At 38.8% G+C, this 22,603-nt stretch overlaps 1 protein-coding gene across 1 annotated transcript in view; it reads left to right on the top strand.

Annotated features, from left to right (window-relative positions):
- Positions 1-22,566, top strand: part of LOC133613376 (kelch-like protein 9) — a 25,312-nt gene extending 2,746 nt beyond the window's left edge. Inside the window, exons 2-11 of the mRNA XM_061970875.2 lie at positions 511-561; positions 4,890-4,999; positions 5,269-5,474; positions 5,545-5,677; positions 5,743-5,939; positions 6,020-6,095; positions 6,183-6,743; positions 6,812-6,991; positions 10,492-10,605; positions 21,731-22,566. Of these exons, the coding sequence (XP_061826859.2) occupies positions 557-561; positions 4,890-4,999; positions 5,269-5,474; positions 5,545-5,677; positions 5,743-5,939; positions 6,020-6,095; positions 6,183-6,743; positions 6,812-6,991; positions 10,492-10,605; positions 21,731-22,221 (2,073 nt within the window). The 5' untranslated portion in view covers positions 511-556 and the 3' untranslated portion in view covers positions 22,222-22,566. The remainder of the gene's footprint in view (positions 1-510; positions 562-4,889; positions 5,000-5,268; positions 5,475-5,544; positions 5,678-5,742; positions 5,940-6,019; positions 6,096-6,182; positions 6,744-6,811; positions 6,992-10,491; positions 10,606-21,730) is intronic.
- The last annotated feature ends 37 nt before the right edge of the window (positions 22,567-22,603 follow it).

Raw genomic sequence — 22,603 nt, forward strand, 5'->3', positions numbered from 1 at the left:
TCAAGGGTGATGGGTCAAATGCAGAGAATAATTTCGCTACACCTAGTGTGTGTGTGACAATCATTGGTACTTTAACTTTAACTTTAACTTTAGACACCAACGTTGTCTATTTTGCAGAGTTGTTTCAAAGTCCGTTTTAAAGGACATGTATGTATAATCAACGTTGTATCAATGTCTGGTTTCTGCTGGAAGATGGGGGTGTAGGAACAGCCAAGCAGAGTTTCCTCCGCAGGGCCCAAGGCATTTAGCAGAGGGCTATAAAAGTGTCTTTTAGACACAGAACAGGCCAATGCAGTGAAGAGAAGCAATACAGCATAAATCACACAAGGACTGTTGCCGAGAGTTAAATTGTTGTTGGACAAGAGATGACTAAAATACAAATTTTGCCACAACAATATCATTTTGTTTTCTATATGGTGTAAAGTGCATCTCAGTCTTTAATCATAGTGGCATCAATATTCACGTCTTAAAAGTGGGTCACAGATTACTTTTCATTGTGTGTGCATGCAGGAAGTCTCACCAGCGGAGTCACAGTCCTCCGCCCCAGCACGACCACATGGGGTAAGGACACAATTTCTTGTACTTGGTACAACATCTTCCGCTATTTGTGAAGTGAAGTGAATTACATTTATATAGCGCTTTTTCTCAAGTGACTCAAAGCGCTTTACATAGTGAAACCCAATATCTAAGTTACATTTAAACCAGTGTGGGTGGCACTGGGAGCAGGTGGGTAAAGTGTCTTGCCCAAGGACACAATGGCAGTGACTAGGATGGCACGGCCGCTCTACCAACCGAGCTATACCACCCCAATACATATTACTTTTTGTCCAAGTCATAGTTCGAGTTCCTTCAGTGACTTGCTAAACTAGCATGATGTGACAATGCCATCTTAGCATCTATGTGCTATGCTGGTTGAACCGGGGACCTAAGATGAATTTCATTTTGAGCCCTGTTTACCAAAAACGCTTTTTCATTCTTATGAATTTAGATGAATTATTAAAAACTTAAATGTGCCTCTCTTTATGACATATAATATTTCTGTACCTCTGACACTTAATTAAAATTGCTGAAATGTTTTCTTTTTTTAATTTAATATATTTTCTATCATATATATATATATATATATATATATATATATATATATATATATATATATATATATATATATATATTGTAGTAATTATTACAATTATATTTATCCAAAAAAACACCTCTGACATTTGCCGAGATGTTTTTTTTGTGTTTAATATTTTTTAAATAATTTATATATAATATATATTTTGTATTAATCATTACAATTATATTTATATAAAAAAACACCTTTGACAATTATTTAAAATTGCTACGACTTAAAATGTTTAATTTAATAGGTATTATTAGATATTTATTTTATATATATATATATATATATATATATATATATATATTGTAGTAATTATTACAATTAAATTTATTTTAAAAAACACCTGACATTTGCCGAGATGTTTTTTTGTGTTTAATATTTTTTTTATCATTTATATATAATATATATTTTGTATTAATCATTACAATTATATTTATATAAAAAAAAGACCTTTGACAATTATTTAAAATTGCTACGATTTAAAATGTTTAATTTAATAGGTATTATTATTATATATATATATATATATATATATATATATATATATATATATATATATACATACGTAATAATAATGTATGTTTTATTGATGATTATAATTATATTAATACAAAAAACACATTTGACACCTATTAAAAATTGCTGAGATTTTTGTTTTTTAATTTAATATTTTTTATCATATACATATATATATATATATATATATATATATATATTATAAATATATACCTGTATATATATATATATATATATATATATATATATATATATATATATATAGTATGAATTATTACAACTATATTTCAGAGAGAGTTTCAATTCCCACCTCCGGAAGAACTTTGAACATGTCACGAGGGAGGTGCTGGACATTGAGTCCGAGTGGACAATGTTCCGCACCTCTATTGTCGAGGCGGCTGATTGGAGCTGTGGCCGCAAGGTAGTTGGTGCCTGTCGTGGCGGTAATCCTAGAACCCGTTGGTGGACACCGGCGGTGAGGGATGCCGTCAAGCTGAAGAAGGAGTCCTATCGGGTTCTTTTGGCTCATGGGACTCCTGAGGCAGCGGACAGGTACCGACAGGCCAAGCGGTGTGCGGCTTCAGCGGTCGCGGAGGCAAAAACTCGGACATGGGAGGAGTTCGGGGAAGCCATGGAAAACGACTTCCGGACGGCTTCGAAGCGATTCTGGACCACCATCCGCCGCCTTAGGAAGGGGAAGCAGTGCACTACCAACACCGTGTATGGTGCGGATGGTGTTCTGCTGACCTCGACTGCGGAAGTTGTGGATCGGTGGAGGGAATACTTCGAAGACCTCCTCAATCCCACCAACACGTCTTCCTACGAGGAAGCAGTGCCTGGGGAATCTGTGGTGGGCTCTCCTATTTCTGGGGCTGAGGTTGCTGAGGTAGTTAAAAAGCTCCTCGGTGGCAAGGCCCCGGGGGTGGATGAGATCCGCCCGGAGTTCCTTAAGGCTCTGGATGCTGTAGGGCTGTCTTGGTTGACAAGACTCTGCAGCATCGCGTGGACATCGGGGGCAGTACCTCTGGATTGGCAGACCGGGGTGGTGGTTCCTCTCTTTAAAAAGGGGAACCGGAGGGTGTGTTCTAACTATCGTGGGATCACACTCCTCAGCCTTCCCGGTAAGGTCTATTCAGGTGTACTGGAGAGGAGGCTACGCCGGATAGTCAAACCTCGGATTCAGGAGGAACAGTGTGGTTTTCGTCCTGGTCGTGGAACTGTGGACCAGCTCTATACTCTCGGCAGGGTCCTTGAGGGTGCATGGGAGTTTGCCCAACCAGTCTACATGTGCTTTGTGGACTTGGAGAAGGCATTCGACCGTGTCCCTCGGAAAGTCCTGTGGGGAGTGCTCAGAGAGTATGGGGTTTCGGACTGTCTGATTGTGGCGGTCCGCTCCCTGTATGATCAGTGTCAGAGCTTGGTTCGCATTGCCGGCAGTAAGTCGGACACGTTTCCGGTGAGGGTTGGACTCCGCCAAGGCTGCCCTTTGTCACCGATTCTGTTCATAACTTTTATGGACAGAATTTCTAGGCGCAGTCAGGGCGTTGAGGGGATCCGGTTTGGTGGCTGCAGGATTAGGTCTCTGCTTTTTGCAGATGATTTGGTCCTGATGGCTTCATCTGGCCAGGATCTTCAGCTCTCACTGGATCGGTTCGCAGCTGAGTGTGAAGCGACTGGGATGAGAATCAGCACCTCCAAGTCCGAGTCCATGGTTCTCGCCCGGAAAAGGGTGGAGTGCCATCTCCGGGTTGGGGAGGAGATCTTGCCCCAAGTGGAGGAGTTCAAGTACCTCGGAGTCTTGTTCACGAGTGAGGGAAGAGTGGATCGTGAGATCGACAGGCGGATCGGTGCGGCGTCTTCAGTAATGCGGACGCTGTATCGATCCGTTGTGGTGAAGAAGGAGCTGAGCCGGAAGGCAAAGCTCTCAATTTACCGGTCGATCTACGTTCCCATCCTCACCTATGGTCATGAGCTTTGGGTTATGACCGAAAGGACAAGATCACGGGTACAAGCGGCCGAAATGAGTTTCCTCCGCCGGGTGGCGGGGCTCTCCCTTAGAGATAGGTTGAGAGGCTCTGTCATCCGGGGGGAGCTTAAAGTAAAGCCGCTGCTCCTCCACATCGAGAGGAGCCAGATGAGGTGGTTCGGGCATCTGGTCAGGATGCCACCCGAGCGCCTCCCTAAGGAGGTGTTTAGGGCATGTCCGACCGGTAGGAGGCCACGAGGAACACCCAGGACACTTTGGGAAGACTATGTCTCCCGGCTGGCCTGGGAACGCCTCGGGATCCCCCGGGAGGAGCTGGACGAAGTGGCTGGGGAGAGGGAAGTCTGGGCTTCCCTGCTTAGGCTGCTGCCCCCGCGACCCGACCTCGGATAAGCGGAAGAAGATGGATGGATGGATGGATATTTATATAAAACGCCTTTGACACTTCTTTAAAATTACTGACATACTGTGTATATTTTTTTTAATTTAACATTTATTTTTTATATATATATATATATATATATATATATATATATATATATATATATATATATATATATATATATATATATATATACATACATACATATATATACATACATACATACATACATATATATATATATATATATATATATATATATATATATATATATATATATATACATACATATATATATATATATATATATATACATATATATATATATATATATATATAATATATATTAAGTAATAATATATGTTTTGTATTAATTATTATAATTATATGTATACAAAAAACACCTGTCACTTATTTAAAATTGCTGAGATTTGTATTTTTTTTAAATTTAATATTTTTGATGATTTATTCATTTTGTTTTTATTTATCTATATATACTGCGATGAGGTTGCGACTTGTCCAGGGTGTAACCTGCCTGGGATAGGCTCCAGCCTCCCTGCAACCCCAAAATAGAGAAGCTGTAGAAAATGAATGGATTAAAAAAAACAAAAAAAAACTCTGACACTTATTTAAAATTGCCGAGATTTATTTTGTTATTACATTTTTTTTAATTAATAATGTATTTTATTTGTTTTATTTAGATATATATTCTAATAATAAATAATAATGTATATATTTTTTGTATTAATTATCTTAATTATATTTATATTCATCTTAAAAGAAAATTGCTGAGAAAGACTTTAATAAACAAACTGTGATACGGTTGGTTAACTTTGCGGCCAATGAGGTTTGAGTTTGCAAGTACCATGATCTTTGCGCCGCAGGTTCGGAGATGACGGAGGGCCAGGAAGGCTGAGTCGCAGGTTTTCCCGCTTCAGCGGCAGGCATCAGTCCAGAGCAGCACCTCAGCCCGACAGACCTCCGGCTCAACAAGGTGCGTTCTCCCTGGCCGTTAAGAACCTGGAAGGATTTCTGGGTTAACATGAATCTGCATTGCTGCTAATATTACCCTGGATTACTGAGGGTCCTATACGGGTTTCGTCCTGAGTCACTTCCTACGGATATGTTCCTGTCCCTCTCTTTGGTGACTGCCATGAGTTTGTGTCGACTGTCTCGAGTTCCTAACAACATGGTCTGGACGGAGCTCTGCGCTTCAGTGGGTTAGGCTTTATTCAACACCTGTTCTCTGTTTGGTTCTGCTAGATGACAGGGTTCCTCAACCAGTCCCCGCTCCGGCTCCAGTACCGGATCCACCGCGAGTTCCGTCGCCGGCCCCGCTGCCTCCTCCTCCTGCCCCTGCCAAGGAAGTTCCTCCCAAACAGCCGGATGTATCGACCAAGCCCAAACTGCCCCCGCGACCTCTGTGCAAGGTGTTCAGTAGTTCTGAGCACGGATCTGCTGTGCTGAAGGTACGACACCTCTTGCTGGTATCAATACGAGAGCTGAGAAGATTCCGGAGTGTTTCTTTGTTCTCTGCAGGGTCTGGACGTTTTCCGGGGGCACGACATCCTGTGTGATGTGGTTTTGGTTCCGGGAGACAGTCAGGAAAGATTCCCCGTGCACAGAGTCATCATGGCGTCATCCAGCGACTACTTCAAGGCCATGTTCACAGGCGAGTTGTCTGTGAAGATGTCCTAAAATCTACCTGGTCTTGACTCTACTCCGCTTTGTGTTCAGGAGGTATGCGGGAGCAGGAGATGAGAGAGATCAAGCTTCACGGGGTCACGGAGTTGGGGTTAAAGAACATCCTGGACTTCATCTACACGTCCAAAGTCAGCCTGGACATGAGCAACCTGCAGGAGACTCTGGAAGCTGCAAACTTCCTGCAGGTCATGCCGGTTCTCGCCTTCTGCAACCAGCTTCTGAGCAGCGAGGCGAGTTTCTGTGCGCAAGATTGCATTCTGGGGGAGCTCGCTGGATGCTAACTGTGGCTTCTGTCACTTGAATGCCGCAGGTCACTGTGGATAACTGCGTGGAGGTGGAGAGCATTGCTTCTGACTTACTTCTGGAGGATGTGCAGAAGAACATTGGTGAGGAACCAGAAAGAGGGGCCTAGAGGAGTATCTGATAAGTGCTCACTTCCCTAGCTTAGCTGTTGACCCTATCTTTTTTTGTAGCCACGTTTGTGAGTCACAACCTGTCGGCCCTGGTGGAGAGTGGTCGCTACCTGCAACTCTCAGAGAAGACCATAGCCGGCGCTCTGGCCAGCAACTCCCTTAAGGGCTTCTCCGAAATGGAGCTCTACCACATCGCCAAAGGGTGGCTGGGTCATCAGCCCACCAAACGCAACTCGTCCGTCCACGCGCTGATGCGTCACATTCGCTTCCCGCTGATGAGCCCCTGCGAGCTGATCCAGATCTCCCAGGAGGAGGAGGAAGACGGAGGCGACTCCCTGATGCGTTCGGACACCTCCTGCGTGAACCTCCTGCTGGAGGCCAGCAACTACCAGATGATGCCTTTCATGCAGCCGGCCCTGCAGAGCGAGCGCACGCAGATCCGCTCGGACGCCACGCACATCGTGGCGCTGGGGGGCGTGATGCGTCAGCAGCTGGTGGTGAGCCGCGAGCTGAGGATGTACGACCAGAACACGGGCCACTGGAGAGCCCTGAAGCCCATGGAGGTGCCGTGCTACCAGCACGGCGTGGCTCTCCTGGGTGGCTTCCTGTTCATTGTCGGAGGTCAGGGCACCGCCGCGACCCAAAGGCGCTTACAGAACGGGACCGCTTTGACGTTGATTTCTTCCCAGGTCAGAGCACGTACGACACCAAGGGTAAGACGGCCATTGACAGCGCCTACCGCTACGACCCGCGCTTCAACGTCTGGCTTCAGATCGCCTCGCTCAACGAAAAGAGGACCTTCTTCCACCTCTGCGCCCTGCAGGGGAAACTGTACGCCGTCGGCGGCAGAAACGAAACTGGCGAGATCAGTGAGTTGCTTTTAGAGAGTCCGATTTACCATAACGCTGAATTTCCGCGGTGCTAAGCAGAAGTGCCGTTCAGTCCTCTAGCCGTCCATAGCGTTTCTACTCGTATGGATTCTTCCTTCATCATTCCAAACAAAGTGTGTAAGTTTTACAATATAACTAAAACAATTCTTACATGGTAAACTGTCCCGTGTGTGATGTCGGTAGGACTTATATTCACGATTTTTTTAATCACATAATTTTTACCTTTAATCTAATTTTTTTTACCTTTCATCTCATATTTTTGACTTTTGATCACATAATCATGATTTCTTGTCATGATTTTGAGTTTTTAATCACAAAATAAAACATTTTATTAAATATTTATAACTTTTTATAATATTAGTATTTTATAGTTTTGACTTTTTTAGCTCATTATTTTGACTTTTCATCTCATAATTTGGGCATTTCATCTCATAATAATGATTTTCTGTCTCATTTTTATTTCTTAATTTGACTTGTTTTTTAAGTAATTATGACATTTCATCTAACAATTTTGACTTTTTAGCTCATATTTTTTACTTTTTTCTCAAAATTTTGGCCCTATCTCATAATTAGTGGCTTTATTACATAATTTTGACATTTTATCTCATAACCATGATTTTTTTTAACGCATAATTTCGATATTTTATCTTTTTTGACCTTTTATCTCAGCATTTTGACTTTGTATCTCAATTTTGATTGATTATCTCATAATTTCGAAATGTTATTGCATAATCAGAATTTTTTTGTCCCATAATTCTGACTCTCTCAAATTTAGATTTTTTTTTTTTTTTATCTTACCATTTCAACTTTTTATTTTACAATTTTGATTTACTTATACAACATAATTTCGACTTTTTATTTTATTTCATAATTTTGACTTTCTTATCTCATAATTTCAAGTTTTTATGTCATTATTCTGACTTTATCTCAAAAGTGTTCGCGGGCCACATAAAATAGGGCGGAGGGCCAGATTTGGCCCCTGGGCCTTGAGTTTGACACCTGTGATTTAAACATACAAAATTAGCTGAAAAGCTAGCATAAAACGGTATCATGCCAAGTATCAAAAACTATGATTTTGAGGTTTAAACATGCAAAATTAGCTACAAAAACTAACATAAAACGTTAGCATGCTAACGGTCTCACAATTATGCTAATAGTTAACGTGTGTTAGTACGTTAACTGTTAGCATATGTGCTTGACAACACCGGGTATCATAAACCATGATTATTAGCTTTAAAAACACAAGTATGCTAACAGTTAACCGTCAGTATAGGTGCTTGACAACACCGGGTATCATAAACCATGATTATTAGCAGTAAAAACACACAATTAGCTGAAATCCTAGTATAAAGCGCGAGCATAAGAAGAGCTACCTAAAGTGCAAAGGGTGTGAACAATAACGCACGTTAACTGATTATATACTTGCGAGAGAACACCAAGTATCAAAATGCACGATTTTTAGGTTAAAACATACAAAATTAGCTACAAAACTAACATAAAACGTTAGCATGCTAACGGTCTCACAAGTATGTTAACAGTTAGCGTGTGTTAGTACGTTAACTGTTAGCATACGTGCTTGACAACACCGGGTATCATAAACCATGATTATTAGCTTTAAAAACACAAGTATGCTAACAGTTAACGGTCAGTATAGGTCAGGGGTCAGCAACCCAAAATGTTGAAGGAGCCATATTGGACCAAAAATACAAAAACAAATCTGTCTGGAGCCGCAAAAAATTAAAAGCCATATTACATACATATAAACTGAATTAAGAGGACTTAAAGGAAACTAAATTACCTCAAATATAGCTACAAATGAGGCATAATGATGCTATATGTTACATATTGCATCATTATGCCTCATTTCAGATGTCAAATAATATCGGCCTACCGATATTATCGGCCGATAAATGCTTTAAAATGTAATATCGAAAATTATCGGTATCGTTTTTTTTATTATCTGTATCGTTTTTTTTATTTTATTTTTTTATTAAATCAACATAAAAAACACAAGATACACTTACAATTAGTGCCCCAACCCAAAAAAACTCCCTCCCCCATTTACACTCATTCACACAAAAGGGTTGTTTCTTTCTGTTATTAATATTCTGGTTCCTACATTATATATCAATATATATCAATACAGTCTGCAAGAGATACAGTCCGTAAGCACACATGATTGTGCGTGCTGCTGGTCCACTAATAGTACTAACCTTTAACAGTTAATTTTACTCATTTTCATTATATACTAGTTTCTATGTAACTGTTTTTATATTGTTTTACTTTCTTTTTTATTCAAGAAAATATTTTAAATGTATTTATTTTATTTATTTAAAAGGACCTTATCTTCACCATACCTGGTTGTCCAAATTAGGCATAATAATGTGTCAATTCCACGACTGTATATATCGGTATCGGTTGGTATCGGTAATTAAAGAGTTGGACAATATCGGAATATCGGATATCGGCAAAAAGCCATTATCGGACATCCCTTAATATGTACATAGTGCTCGCCTAAATAGCATGTTAGCATCGATTAGCTTGCAGCCATGCAGTGACCAAATATGTCTGATTAGCACTCCACACAAGTCAATAACATCAACAAAACTCACCTTTGTGCATTCATGCACAACCTTAAAAGTTTGGTGGACAAAATGAGACAGAAAAAGAAGTGGCATAAGACGGGCTGCATGGGATTCTGGGTATTTGTTCTGTTGTGTTTATGTTGTGTTAAGGTGCAGATGTTCTCCCGAAATGTGTTTGTCATTCTTGTTTGGTTTTGGTTCAAAGTGTGGCGCATTATTAGTAAGAGTGTTAAAGTTGTTTTATATGGCCACCGTCAGTGTAACCTGTGTGGCTCTTGACCAAGTATGCCTTGCTGTCACGTACGTGTGCAAGCAAAAAATGCATATAACAAAAGGCTGGGCTGGTACGCTGTTAATACAGATTGTAGAGGGTGCTAAACGCTGTACCATCATGGCACGCCCTTATTATTGTTGTAAGGGTGAAAATCGGAGAATATTAATCCCGGGAGTTTTCTGCGAGAGGCACTGAAATCCGGAAGTCTCCCGGGAAATTCGGGGGGTCGGCAAGTATGCAGCTGAGCCGCATCAGAGTGATCAAAGAGCCGGGGGGTTGCCGACCCCTGGTATAGGTGCTTGATAACACCGGGTATCATATACCATGAAAACATAACATTTGCTACCATGAACAATAACGCACGTTAACTGATAGCATACTTGCGAGACAGCCCCAAGTATCAAAATGCACGATTTTTAGGTTAAAACATGCAAAATTAGCTGGAAAGCTAGCATGAAACGTTAGCATGGTAAGTATAAAAAACTACGATTTTGAGATTTAAACATGCAAAATTAGCGACAAAATCAATATAAAATGTTAGCATACTTGTGAGACAGTTAACGTGTGTGTTTGCATAGTAGTTGTAGTACATACTAGATGATGGTGTGTTTCCATGGCAGACACGGTGGAGTGCTACAATCTGAAGAAGAACCAGTGGACGTTTGTGAGCAACATGATGGAGGCTCACTACGGACACGCTGGGACCGTCCACGGGGACCTGATGTACATCTCAGGTAACGCCAACCGTCCCTTCTATTCCTACAGTAGGAACCTACAATAGAAATAGACGCCGAGTCAACACCGAGAACTCCAACTTGTTGACAGAAGCGCGCCCTGAAGACTTGAAGTTGTGCACAAAACAAGCCTTGTCTCCCAGTAAAGGAAAACTCGAGCGGGACGGCGGCTTTGCCAGGGGAATTTGAGCGGAACCAGTAACCATGGTAACCGTAATAACCCGGGAGCCGCCAGGCTTGAAAAGAAGCAAGACTTCCACACTTCAGACATTATGAAAAAGTTCTACTAAACTATCAATAGTACGATGTGTCTATGAAATAGATGGAAGGCATTCAGTTTTCTCCTCAAAATTTTACACACAATATCCCATGACAACGTGGAAAAAGTACTTCATTGTTAAAAATAAACACACTAAGAAAGCACATGTACATAAATACTGACAGCCGTTAACATGAAGCTCAACAGTGACCTAATGACACACAACTGGTTTGTGTAGTATATACTGCATTATTATGTACAGTACTACATGTATATGATTTGTACTGCAATATTATAATAGTATATGTATATTGTTAATGTCGTACATACTGGATTATTATGTAGTATATGTAGATTATTTATGAAGTACTGGAATATTATGTAATATATGTATATAGTTTATGTAGTATATACTACATTATCATGTAGTATATGTAGATATCTTATGTAGTACATACTAGATTATTACGTAGTATATGTATATTATTTATGTAGTACTTGAATATTATGTAGTATGTGTATATAGTTGATGTAGTACATACTCGATTATCATGTAGTATATGTATATATTTTATGTAGTACACACTAGATTATTATGTAGTATATGTAGATTATTTATGAAGTACTGGAATATTATGTAATATATGTATATAGTTTATGTAGTACATACTACATTATCATGTAGTATATGTAGATATCTTATGTAGTACATACTAGATTATTACGTAGTATATGTATATTATTTATGTAGTACTTGAATATTATGTAGTATGTGTATATAGTTGATGTAGTACATACTCGATTATCATGTAGTATATGTATATATCTTATGTAGTACATACTAAATTATAATGTTGTATATGTATATAGTTTATGTAGTACATACTACATTATTATGTAGTAGATATATTTTGTTTATGTCGTACATACTGGATTATTATGTAGTATCTGTATATTATTTATGTAGTACTTGAATATTATGTGGTACATGTATATAGTTTATGTAGTCCATACGAGATCATCATGTCGTATATGTATATATTTTATGTAGTACATACTAGATTATTATGTAGTATATATATATATATAGTTTATGTAGTACATACTAGATTATTATGTAGTATATGTATATTATTTATGTAGTACTGTAATATTATGTAATCTTTCTATATAATTTATGTAGTACATTCTAGATTTTCATGTAGTATATGTATATAGTTTATGTAGTACATACTGGATTATTATGCAGTATATGTATATTATTTATGTGGTACTGGAATATTATGTAATATATGTATATAGTTTATGTAGTTCATACTAGATCATCATGTAGTATATGTATATAGTTTATGTAGTACATACTAGATTATCATCTAGTATATGTAGATATATTATGAAGTACATACTAGATTATTACGTAGTATATGTGTATTATTTATGTAGTACTGGAATATTATGTTATATATGTATATAGTTTATGTAGTACATACTAGATTATCATCTAGTATATGTAGATACAGTATATTATGTAGTACATACTAGATTATTACATAGTATATGTGTATTATTTATGTAGTACGGTACTTGAATATTATGTAGTATATGTATATAGTTTATGTAGTACATACTAGATTATCATGTAATATATGTAGATATATTATGAAGTAAAAATTAAACAATGGATGTCCGCTAACTTCTTGCAACTCAACGCCAAGAAAACGGAAATGCTGATTATCGGTCCTGCTAAACACCGACATTTATTTAATAATACCACCTTAACATTTGACAACCAAACAATTACACAAGGAGAATCAGTAAAGAATCTGGGTATTATCTTCGACCCAACTCTCTCGTTTGAATCACACATTAAGAGTGTTACTAAAACGGCCTTCTTTCATCTCCGTAATATCGCTAAAATCCGTTCTATTTTATCCACTAGCGACGCTGAGATCATTATTCATGCGTTCGTTACATCTCGTCTCGACTACTGTAACGTATTATTTTCGGGTCTCCCTATGTCTAGCATTAAAAAAATTACAGTTGGTACAAAATGCGGCTGCTAGACTTTTGACAAGAACAAGAAAGTTTGATCATATTACGCCTATACTGGCTCACCTGCACTGGCTTCCTGTGCACTTAAGATGTGACTTTAAGGTTTTACTACTTACGTATAAAATACTACACGGTCTAGCTCCGTCCTATCTTGTCGATTGCATTGTACCATATGTCCCGGCAAGAAATCTGCGTTCAAAGAACTCCGGCTTATTAGTGATTCCCAGAGCCCAAAAAAAGTCTGCGGGCTATAGAGCGTTTTCTATTGGGGCTCCAGTACTATGGAATGCCCTCCCGGTAACAATTAGAGATGCTACCTCAGTAGAAGCATTTAAGTCCCATCTTAAAACTCATTTGTATACTCTAGCCTTTAAATAGCCCCCCTGTTAGACCAGTTGATCTGCCGTTTCTTTTCTTTTCTCCTCTGCTCCCCTTTTCCTTGGGGGGGGGGGGGGGGGGGGGCCACAGGTCCGGTGGCCATGGATGAAGTGCTGGCTGTCCAGAGTCGGGACCCGGGGTGGACCGCTCGCCTGTGCATCGGCTGGGAACATCTCTGCGCTGCTGACCCGTCTCCGCTCGGGATGGTGTCCTGCTGGCCCCACTATGGACTGGACTCTTACTATTATGTTGGATCCACTATGGACTGGACTCTCACAATATTATGTCAGACCCACTCGACATCCATTGCTTTCGGTCTCCCCTAGAGGGGGGGGGTTACCCACATATGCGGTCCTCTCCAAGGTTTCTCATAGTCATTCACATCGACGTCCCACTGGGGTGAGTTTTTCCTTGCCCTTATGTGGGCTTTGTACCGAGGATGTCGTTGTGGCTTGTGCAGCCCTTTGAGACACTTGTGATTTAGGGCTATATAAATAAAGATTGATTGATTGATTGATACATACTAGATTATTACATAGTATATGTGTATTATTTATGTAGTACTTGAATATTATGTAGTATATGTATATAGTTTATGTAGTACATACTAGATTATCATGTAGTATATGTAGATATATTATGTACTGCATACTAGATTATTACATAGTATATGTATATTATTTATGTAGTACTTGAATATTATGTAGTATATGTATATAGTTTATGTAGTACATACTAGATTATCATGTAGTATATGTAGATGTATTATGTAGTGCATACTAAATTGTTACGTAGTATATGTGTATTATTTATGTAGTACTTGAACATTATGTAGTATATGTACATAGTTTATGTAGTACATACTAGATTATCATGTAGTATATGTAGATATATTATGTAGTACATACTAGATTATTACGTAGAATATGTATATTATTTATGTAGTAAATGAATATTATGTAGTATGTGTATATAGTTGATGTAGTACATACTCGATTATCATGTAGTATATTTATATATCTTATGTAGTACATACCAAATTATAATGTTGTATATGTATATAGTTTATGTAGTACATACTAGATTATCATGTAGAATATGTATATGTTTTTTTTAGACATACTATATTATTATGTAGTAGATGTATATGATTTATGTCATACATACTGGATTATTATGTAGTATCTGTATATTATTTATGTAGTACTTGAATATTATGTAGTACATGTATATAGTTTATGTAGTTCATACTAGATCATCATGTAGTATATGTATGAATTTTATGTAGTACATACTAGATTATTATGTAGTATATGTATGTAGTTTATGTAGTATATACTAGGTTATTATGTACAGTAGTATATGTATATAATTTATGTAGTGTATATACTGGATTATTACTTAGTATACACTGGATTATTATGTACAGTAGTATGTGTATATAGTTTATGATGGATAATTATGTAGTAAATACTAGATTAGTATGTACAGTAGTATGTGTATATAGTTTATGATGGATTATTATGTAGTATATACTAGATTATTGTGTACAGCAGTATATGTATACCATTTATGATGGATTATTATGTAGTATATACTAGATTATTGTGTACAGTAGTATATGTATATAGTTTATGATGGATTATTAGGTGGTATGTACTGGACTATTGCGTACCGCAATATATGTATGTAGTTTATACTGTATTATTATGTACAGCAGTTAATGTATAACGTTTATACTGCATTGTTATGTAGTATATGTATATAGGTTGTGTAGAATATACTGGAATATTATGTAGTACATGTATATAGTAGATGTAGTACCTATTGGATTTTTATGTAGAATATACAAAGTATGTGTACAGTATATAATTTGCACTGGATTATTATCTAATGTATACTGGATTATTATGTACAGTAGTATATGTATTTAGTTTATAATGGATTTTTACTTTGTATATACTGGATTATGTACATCAGTATATGTATATAGTTTATACTGCATTAATAGGTAGAATGTGTACTTAGTTTATGTTGTACATACTGGATTATTATGTAGTATATGTATATTGTTTATGTAGTATATACTGAAATATTATGTATTATATATATATAGTTTATGGATTATTATATACAGTTGAATATGTATATATATTTTATACTAGATTATTATGTATAATAATGGCCTTTAAATGAAACAGGAAGCAGAATCATCACGACCACAGAACTTGACAAGCCTTATTTGACCTTTTCTAAACCACTTCCTGTTGTCGCGCGCCTCACACAGGATGCAGGTGTCTGCACACAGGAAGTAGGTGTCTGCAGACACACCAACTGACCGCAAAATCCTACGCACTTTTTTTTTTAAGCGGTTCACATCTGCAGCTGCAATCGTGTGCATTACTACTGTACATGAAGTAATACTTCATACATATTACACAGTACATGTGTACAGTATTTCACCATGAAGTAATACTTCATACATATTACACAATACACGTGTACAGTATTTCACCATGAAGTAATACTTCATACATATTACACAGAACGCGTGTACAGTATTTCACCATGAAGTAATACTTCATACATATTACACAGTACATGTGCACAGTATTTCACCATGAAGTAATACTTCATACATATTACACAGCACACGTGTACAATATTCTAGCCTGATTTAGCCATTCCTTTACCACCTTTGACGTGTGTTTGGGGTCATTGTCCTGTCGGAACACCTAACTGTGCCCAAGACCCAACCTCCGGGCTGATGATTTTAGGTTGTCCTGAAGAATTTGGAGGTAATCCTCCTTTTTCATTGTCCTATTTACTCTCTGTAAAGCACCAGTTCCATTGGCAGCAAAACAGGCCCAGAGCATAATACTACCACCACCATGCTTGACGGTCGGCATGGTGTTCCTGGGATTAAAAACCTCACCTTTTCTCCTCCAAACATTGCTCACACTGCAAAAAGTCAGTGTTCAAAAACAAGAAAAACAAAAAACAAAAATGAGGGTTATTTTATTTGAACTAAAGCTAAATTATCTGCCAATAGAACAAGAACATTTGACTTGTCAAGACTTTCCAGAACAAGTAAAATTAACTAACATCATTGAACCCAAAAATACCTTAAAATAAGTATATTCTCACTTATAACGGTCATTTTTGGGTCGCAGCTTGGTGCGGGGTTCGTTCTGGCGTGCAGTAGTGATGGTTTGATGAGGCGTCATGAAGCGTTTCGACACATTGCAAAACTGTATTGATACTGTGTCGATACTGTGTCACTAAATACTGACATCTGCTGGACATTAAAAATCCCTACAGGCAACCTGTGGACCGACTCAACTGACACTGATTTTATGACCTGGTATATACAATAATATAAACCAAGTCATTGTATTCCATCCATCCCATCCATTTTCTACCGCTTATTCCCTTTTGGGGTCACGGGGGGCGCTGGAGCCTATCTCAGCTACAATCGGGCGGAAGGCGGGGTACACCCTGGACAAGTCGCCACCTCATCGCAGGTCATTGTATTCCTTTTAGGATTATTTCATATATTCATTTAAATAAAAATATATTTGTATCTATTTTAGATACAGTAAATAAATAATGTGAACATGTATCATAACATGGAAATCTAAGAGAACGTGTTGTGAATGAGGATGCTTGTGGACTGGGAATTTTTTTTTTTTTTTTTTTTACACATTTTTATTTTTTTTAAAAACAGTTTTTCCAACATATTACATTTTAGACGATTTCTCTTCTTAGATATTATTTCTCCGGCTGTAGAAAAGACCCGCTAACAGGGCACAGAGGAGGCGTCAGTGCGACACAGGTCGTGTATCGGTCACGTGACCGAAACAGCTCATGATCGGTCACGTGACTTTCTAAAAGCGGTACGCGCACTTACACAGGGTTTTGCTTTATGAGCTCGACGCATGCGCCGATGCATCGGTGTTGCCGGATCCATCACTAGCGTGCAGGTTGGAACATTATTTATTCCACAAAATATCAAAGTAGTACAAAAAAAAACGGAAAACAAGTCGCACTCGAAGCTAATGCTACTATTAGCATGGACTATGGACAAGCTATAAACACGTAACTTTGGCATGAAACAAACAACTTAAGTAGCAGGGTTGCATGAAGCAAATAAAACTCACGTGGACACGGCATGAAGCGAACAAACAGCATAAACTATGGCATTGCATGAAACAATGAAGCAAATAAAACTCACGTGGACACGGCATGAAGCGAACAAACAGCATAAACTATGGCACTGCATGAAAAAATGAAGCAAATAAAACTCACGTGGACACAGCATGAAGCGAACAAACAGCATAAACTATGGCATTGCATGAAACAATGAAGCAAATAAAACTCACGTGGACACGGCATGACGCAAACAAACAGCATAAACTATGGCATTGCATGAAACAATGAAGCAAATAAAACTCACGTGGACACGGCATGAAGCGAACAAACAGCATAAACTATGGCACTGCATGAAAAAATGAAGCAAATAAAACTCACGTGGACACAGCATGAAGCGAACAAACAGCATAAACTATGGCATTGCATGAAACAATGAAGCAAATAAAACTCACGTGGACACGGCATGACGCAAACAAACAGCATAAACTATGGCATTGCATGAAACAATGAAGCAAATAAAACTCACATGGACACGGCATGAAGCGAACAAACAGCATAAACTATGGCATTGCATGAAAAAATGAAGCAAATAAAACTCACGTGGACACAGCATGAAGCGAACAAACAGCATAAACTATGGCATTGCATGAAACAATGAAGCAAATAAAACTCACGTGGACACGGCATGAAGTTAACAAACAGCATAAACTATGGCATTGCATGAAACAATGAAGCAAATAAAACTCACGTGGACACGGCATGAAGCGAACAAACAGCATAAACTATGGCATTGCATGAAACAATGACGCCAGGCCGACTGACCGGCAATGGCAGGCTTAAATAATGCCTCTGATTAGTGCTCGGGTAGCAGGTGAGCGGCAGAACACTAATCAGAGACAGGTGAACATAATTAGCAACCATGGCAACCAAAACAAACTCAGGGAGGTGCACACACAGGAACTAAGGAGTCCAGAACTAACAGAAAACACAAAAACATGATACGGACAACGGATCATGACAATAACAAAAGCACTTTTCTAGGTAGAAAAACAAAGACCTTTTTGCTCAATATGTTGAAAAATATTCTTAAATTAAGTAAATGCTGGTGCCATTATCTTGACATAATGATATGCGCTCGGCATCGTGATTTTTTTTTTCATGCTTGAAGTAAGAAAAAGTAGTTTTATACTTGTGAGTGTTGATGACACAGCTTTGCATCAGTTGATATTCTAGTTTCAAGCATGTTTTGCTCAATATAGGTCATCAAATCTCAGCAACAAGCTGTAATATCTTACTGAGATCATTTAAGACCAAAACCCTTAAAACAAGTAAAACACTCTAACATAAAATCTGCTTAGTGAGAAGAATTATCTTATACGACAGAAAATAAGCAAATATCACCCTTATTTGAGATATTTAATCTTACTTAGATTTCAGTTTTTGCAGTGCAATTTTTGTTTCATCTGACATTACGTGGACAAAGATAAGACCTTCTGGAGGAAAGTTCTGTGGTCACATGCCAGAAGCTTGTGGATGGCTACCAAAACCCAAACACACGTCAAAAGTTGTAAAGGAATGGCTAAATCAGGCTAGAATTAAGATTTTAGAATGGCCTTCCCAAAGGCCTGACTTAAACCCCATTGAGAACATGTGGACAATGCTGAAGAAACAAGTCCATGTCAGAAAACCAACAAATTTAGCTGAACTGCACTAATTTTGTCAAGAGAAGTGGTCAAACATTCTACCACAATTTGTGGATGGCTACCAAAATCGCCTTATTGCAGTGAAACTTGCCAAGGGACATGTAAGCAAATATTAACATTGCTGTATGTATACTTTTGACCCAGCATATTTGCTCACATTTTCAGTAGACCCATAATAAATTCATAAAAGAACCAAACCTTATGAATGTTTTTTGTGACCAACAAGTATGTGCTCCAATCACTCTATCACAAAAAAAATAAGAGTTGTAGAAATTATTGGAAACTCAAGACAGCCATGACATTATGTCATACTTGCCAACCCTCCCGAATTTTCCGGGAGACTCCCGAAATTCAGGGCCTCTCCCGAAAACCTCCCGGGACAAATATTCTCCCGAAAATCTCCCGATTTTCAGCCGGAGCTGGAGGCCACGCCCCCTCCAGCTCCATGCGGACTTGAGTGAGGACAGCCTTTTTTCATGACGGGAGGACAACAGGGTGACAAGAAATAAATCATCCAGACTAGAGATAAATTGTATTATTATGTTTATCTCACCTAAAAATAAATATATCTATTAATTTAAAAAAAAGAAAAACTAAATACATTTTTACTATATTTTGCTAAAAACATCAAAATTAATTGTATTTTTATTTGTATTTTTTCTGACTCCTTATTACATCCAGGCATTAGAATTATACATTAAAATAAACATATTTGAAATAATTAATTTTATATTATCATAATAATTCATTTAAAATGACCATATTTAATTATTAAAATAATTGCTTGTTTATCAACAACTTTAGCATTTTATTCATTACATTTTGAAGCTCTCAGAAGCCAAGTTATGTTATATTCCTTAAGATTTATGTATGCAAGTTTGAAGTATCCATCCATCCATCCATCCATTTTCTACCGCTTATTCCCTTTGGGGTCGCGGGGGGCGCTGGAGCCTATCTCAGCTACAATTGGGCGGAAGGCGGGGTACACCCTGGACAAGTCGCCACCTCATCGCAGGGCCAACACAGATAGACAGACAACATTCACACACTAGGGCCAATTTAGTGTTGCCAATCAACCTATCCCCAGGTGCATGTTTTTGGAGGTGGGAGGAAGCCGGAGTACCCGGAGGGAACCCACGCAGTCACGGGGAGAACATGCAAACTCCACACAGAAAGATCCCGAGCCCGGGATTGAACCCAAGACTACTCAGGACCTTCGTATTGTGAGGCAGATGCACTAACCCCTCTGCCACCGTGCTGCCCCAGTTTGAAGTATCAATTATCTAAATACAGTTTTGTTTGCATATTTTCAGGATATATATATATATATGTGTATGAAATACTTGACTTGGTGAATTCTAGCTGTCAATATACTCCTCCCCTCTTAACCACGCCCCCAACCACGCCCTGTCCCACCCCCGACCACGCCCCCACCCCCCACCTCCCAAAATTGGAGGTCTCAAGGTTGGCAAGTATGCATTATGTCCTTTACAAGTGTATGTAAACTTTTGATCGCGACTGTATGTATATATATATATATATATATATATATATATATATATATATATATATATATATATATATATATATATATATATATATATATATATATTCGGGGTGTAACGGTACACAAAAATTTCGATTCGGTACGTACCTCGGTTTAGAGGTCACGGTTCGGTTCATTTTCGGTACAGTAAGAAAAGAACAAAATATAAATGTTTTGATTATTTATTTACCAAATTTGTAAACAATGGCTTTATCCTTTTAACATTGGGAACACTATAATAATTCTGCCCACGTTAATCAACATTAAACTGCCTCAAGTTGTTGCTCAGATTAAATAAAATGACAAAACTTTTCTTCTACATATAAAAATTGCAACATTGAACAGTTTCAAGTCAACTCATCATGCTTAATTTATTACAGCATTTGGGAAGCCTGTAAGTTGATTTTTATTATGTAAATGTTATATTTTTATCAACATGTGATAGCAGGGACCCTGCCATTCAAAACTAGGCTGCTGCATTACTAATGATTAATGTAACTATAGCTGAAAAAATGGTACAATAGCAATAGGAGAGACTATTCATCCCTGAACACCATGGAGTTCATGTAGGTTTAATGATGCAGTTACATTATTATATCAGAGACAGAAACTCTTCATTTAACATAATGTCCTGCTTCAACACAGCTCAATCAACACAGAAAAAGGTAAAGTGAAATAACAGACAGACAGGGCTTTGCTGTCCGTAACACGCACACACACACACACACACACACACACACACACACACACACACACACACACACACACACACACCGCAAAATGAGCTAAATAATAATTATAATAATAATTATTATTATTATAAGTACCGTATTTTTCGGAGTATAAGTCGCACCGGAGTATAAGTCGCACCTGCCGAAAAAGCATAATAAAGAAGGAAAAAAACATATATAAGTCGCACTGGAGCCCGGCCAAACTATGAAAAAAACTGCGACTTATAGTCCGAAAAATACGGTAATCAGATGAATGATGAGTCATGACATTTACTAATGGTTTTGTTTCGGGCGACGTCCAAAGGCGGCATCACGCACGACACCTTCCAGAAGGAGCTGTGGTGCTACGAGCCGACGACGGACGCGTGGCGGCGCATGGCGGACATGACGGAGCTGCGGGGGCTGCACTGCATGTGCACGGTGGGCGACCAGCTCTACGTGATGGGCGGCAACCACTTCCGCGGCAGGAGCGACTACGACGACGTGTTGGGCTGCGAGTGCTACAGCCCCGCCGCCGACCAGTGGACCGTGGTGGCGCCCATGCCGCGGGGCCAGAGCGACGTGGGCGTGACCGTCTTCCAGGGCCGTGTCTACGTGGTGGGCGGGTACTCGTGGAACAGCAGGTGCATGGTGGACATTGTGCAGCGCTACGACCCCGAGGCCGACGCCTGGGCCCGCGTCTTCGACGTCCTGGAGCCGCTGGGGGGGATCCGCGCCTGCACCATGACGGTTCATCTCCCGGAGGACGCCGTGGACGAGGCTCAGATCCAGGCGGGGCCGTTACCTACGGCCTAACATCCAGAACTTGCATGGTACCAGGAATGTGACCTTGGACTCTTTTGGAAAGCCTCCGTCTCCCACCCCAAGCGTTTAGATTTCACAGCTCAGAGTCATAAGTTGGACTTTTAGTCGCATTAGTTTCAGCTGTGTCATCGACCAATCAGCTGTAACCTTCACATGCATCATCGGCCAATCAGCTGTGACCTACCCTCAGGGTCAGTTCCCTCTGCGTCAGTCGGTTCGACTCCAGTTCTAGCCTTGTTTCCTGGGAAACGTCATTCCTTCTCCTATCACCAGTCATTCACGTGAATCTCGTCTTTTGTTGCGCCCCAAAAAGCGTTTATACTGTAAGTATTGTACTTATTAGCTGTTTGATTGTAACGTGCATCTCAGTTGT

The sequence above is a fragment of the Nerophis lumbriciformis genome, linkage group LG13, assembly GCF_033978685.3.
Source record: "Nerophis lumbriciformis linkage group LG13, RoL_Nlum_v2.1, whole genome shotgun sequence".
Lineage (NCBI taxonomy): Eukaryota > Metazoa > Chordata > Actinopteri > Syngnathiformes > Syngnathidae > Nerophis > Nerophis lumbriciformis.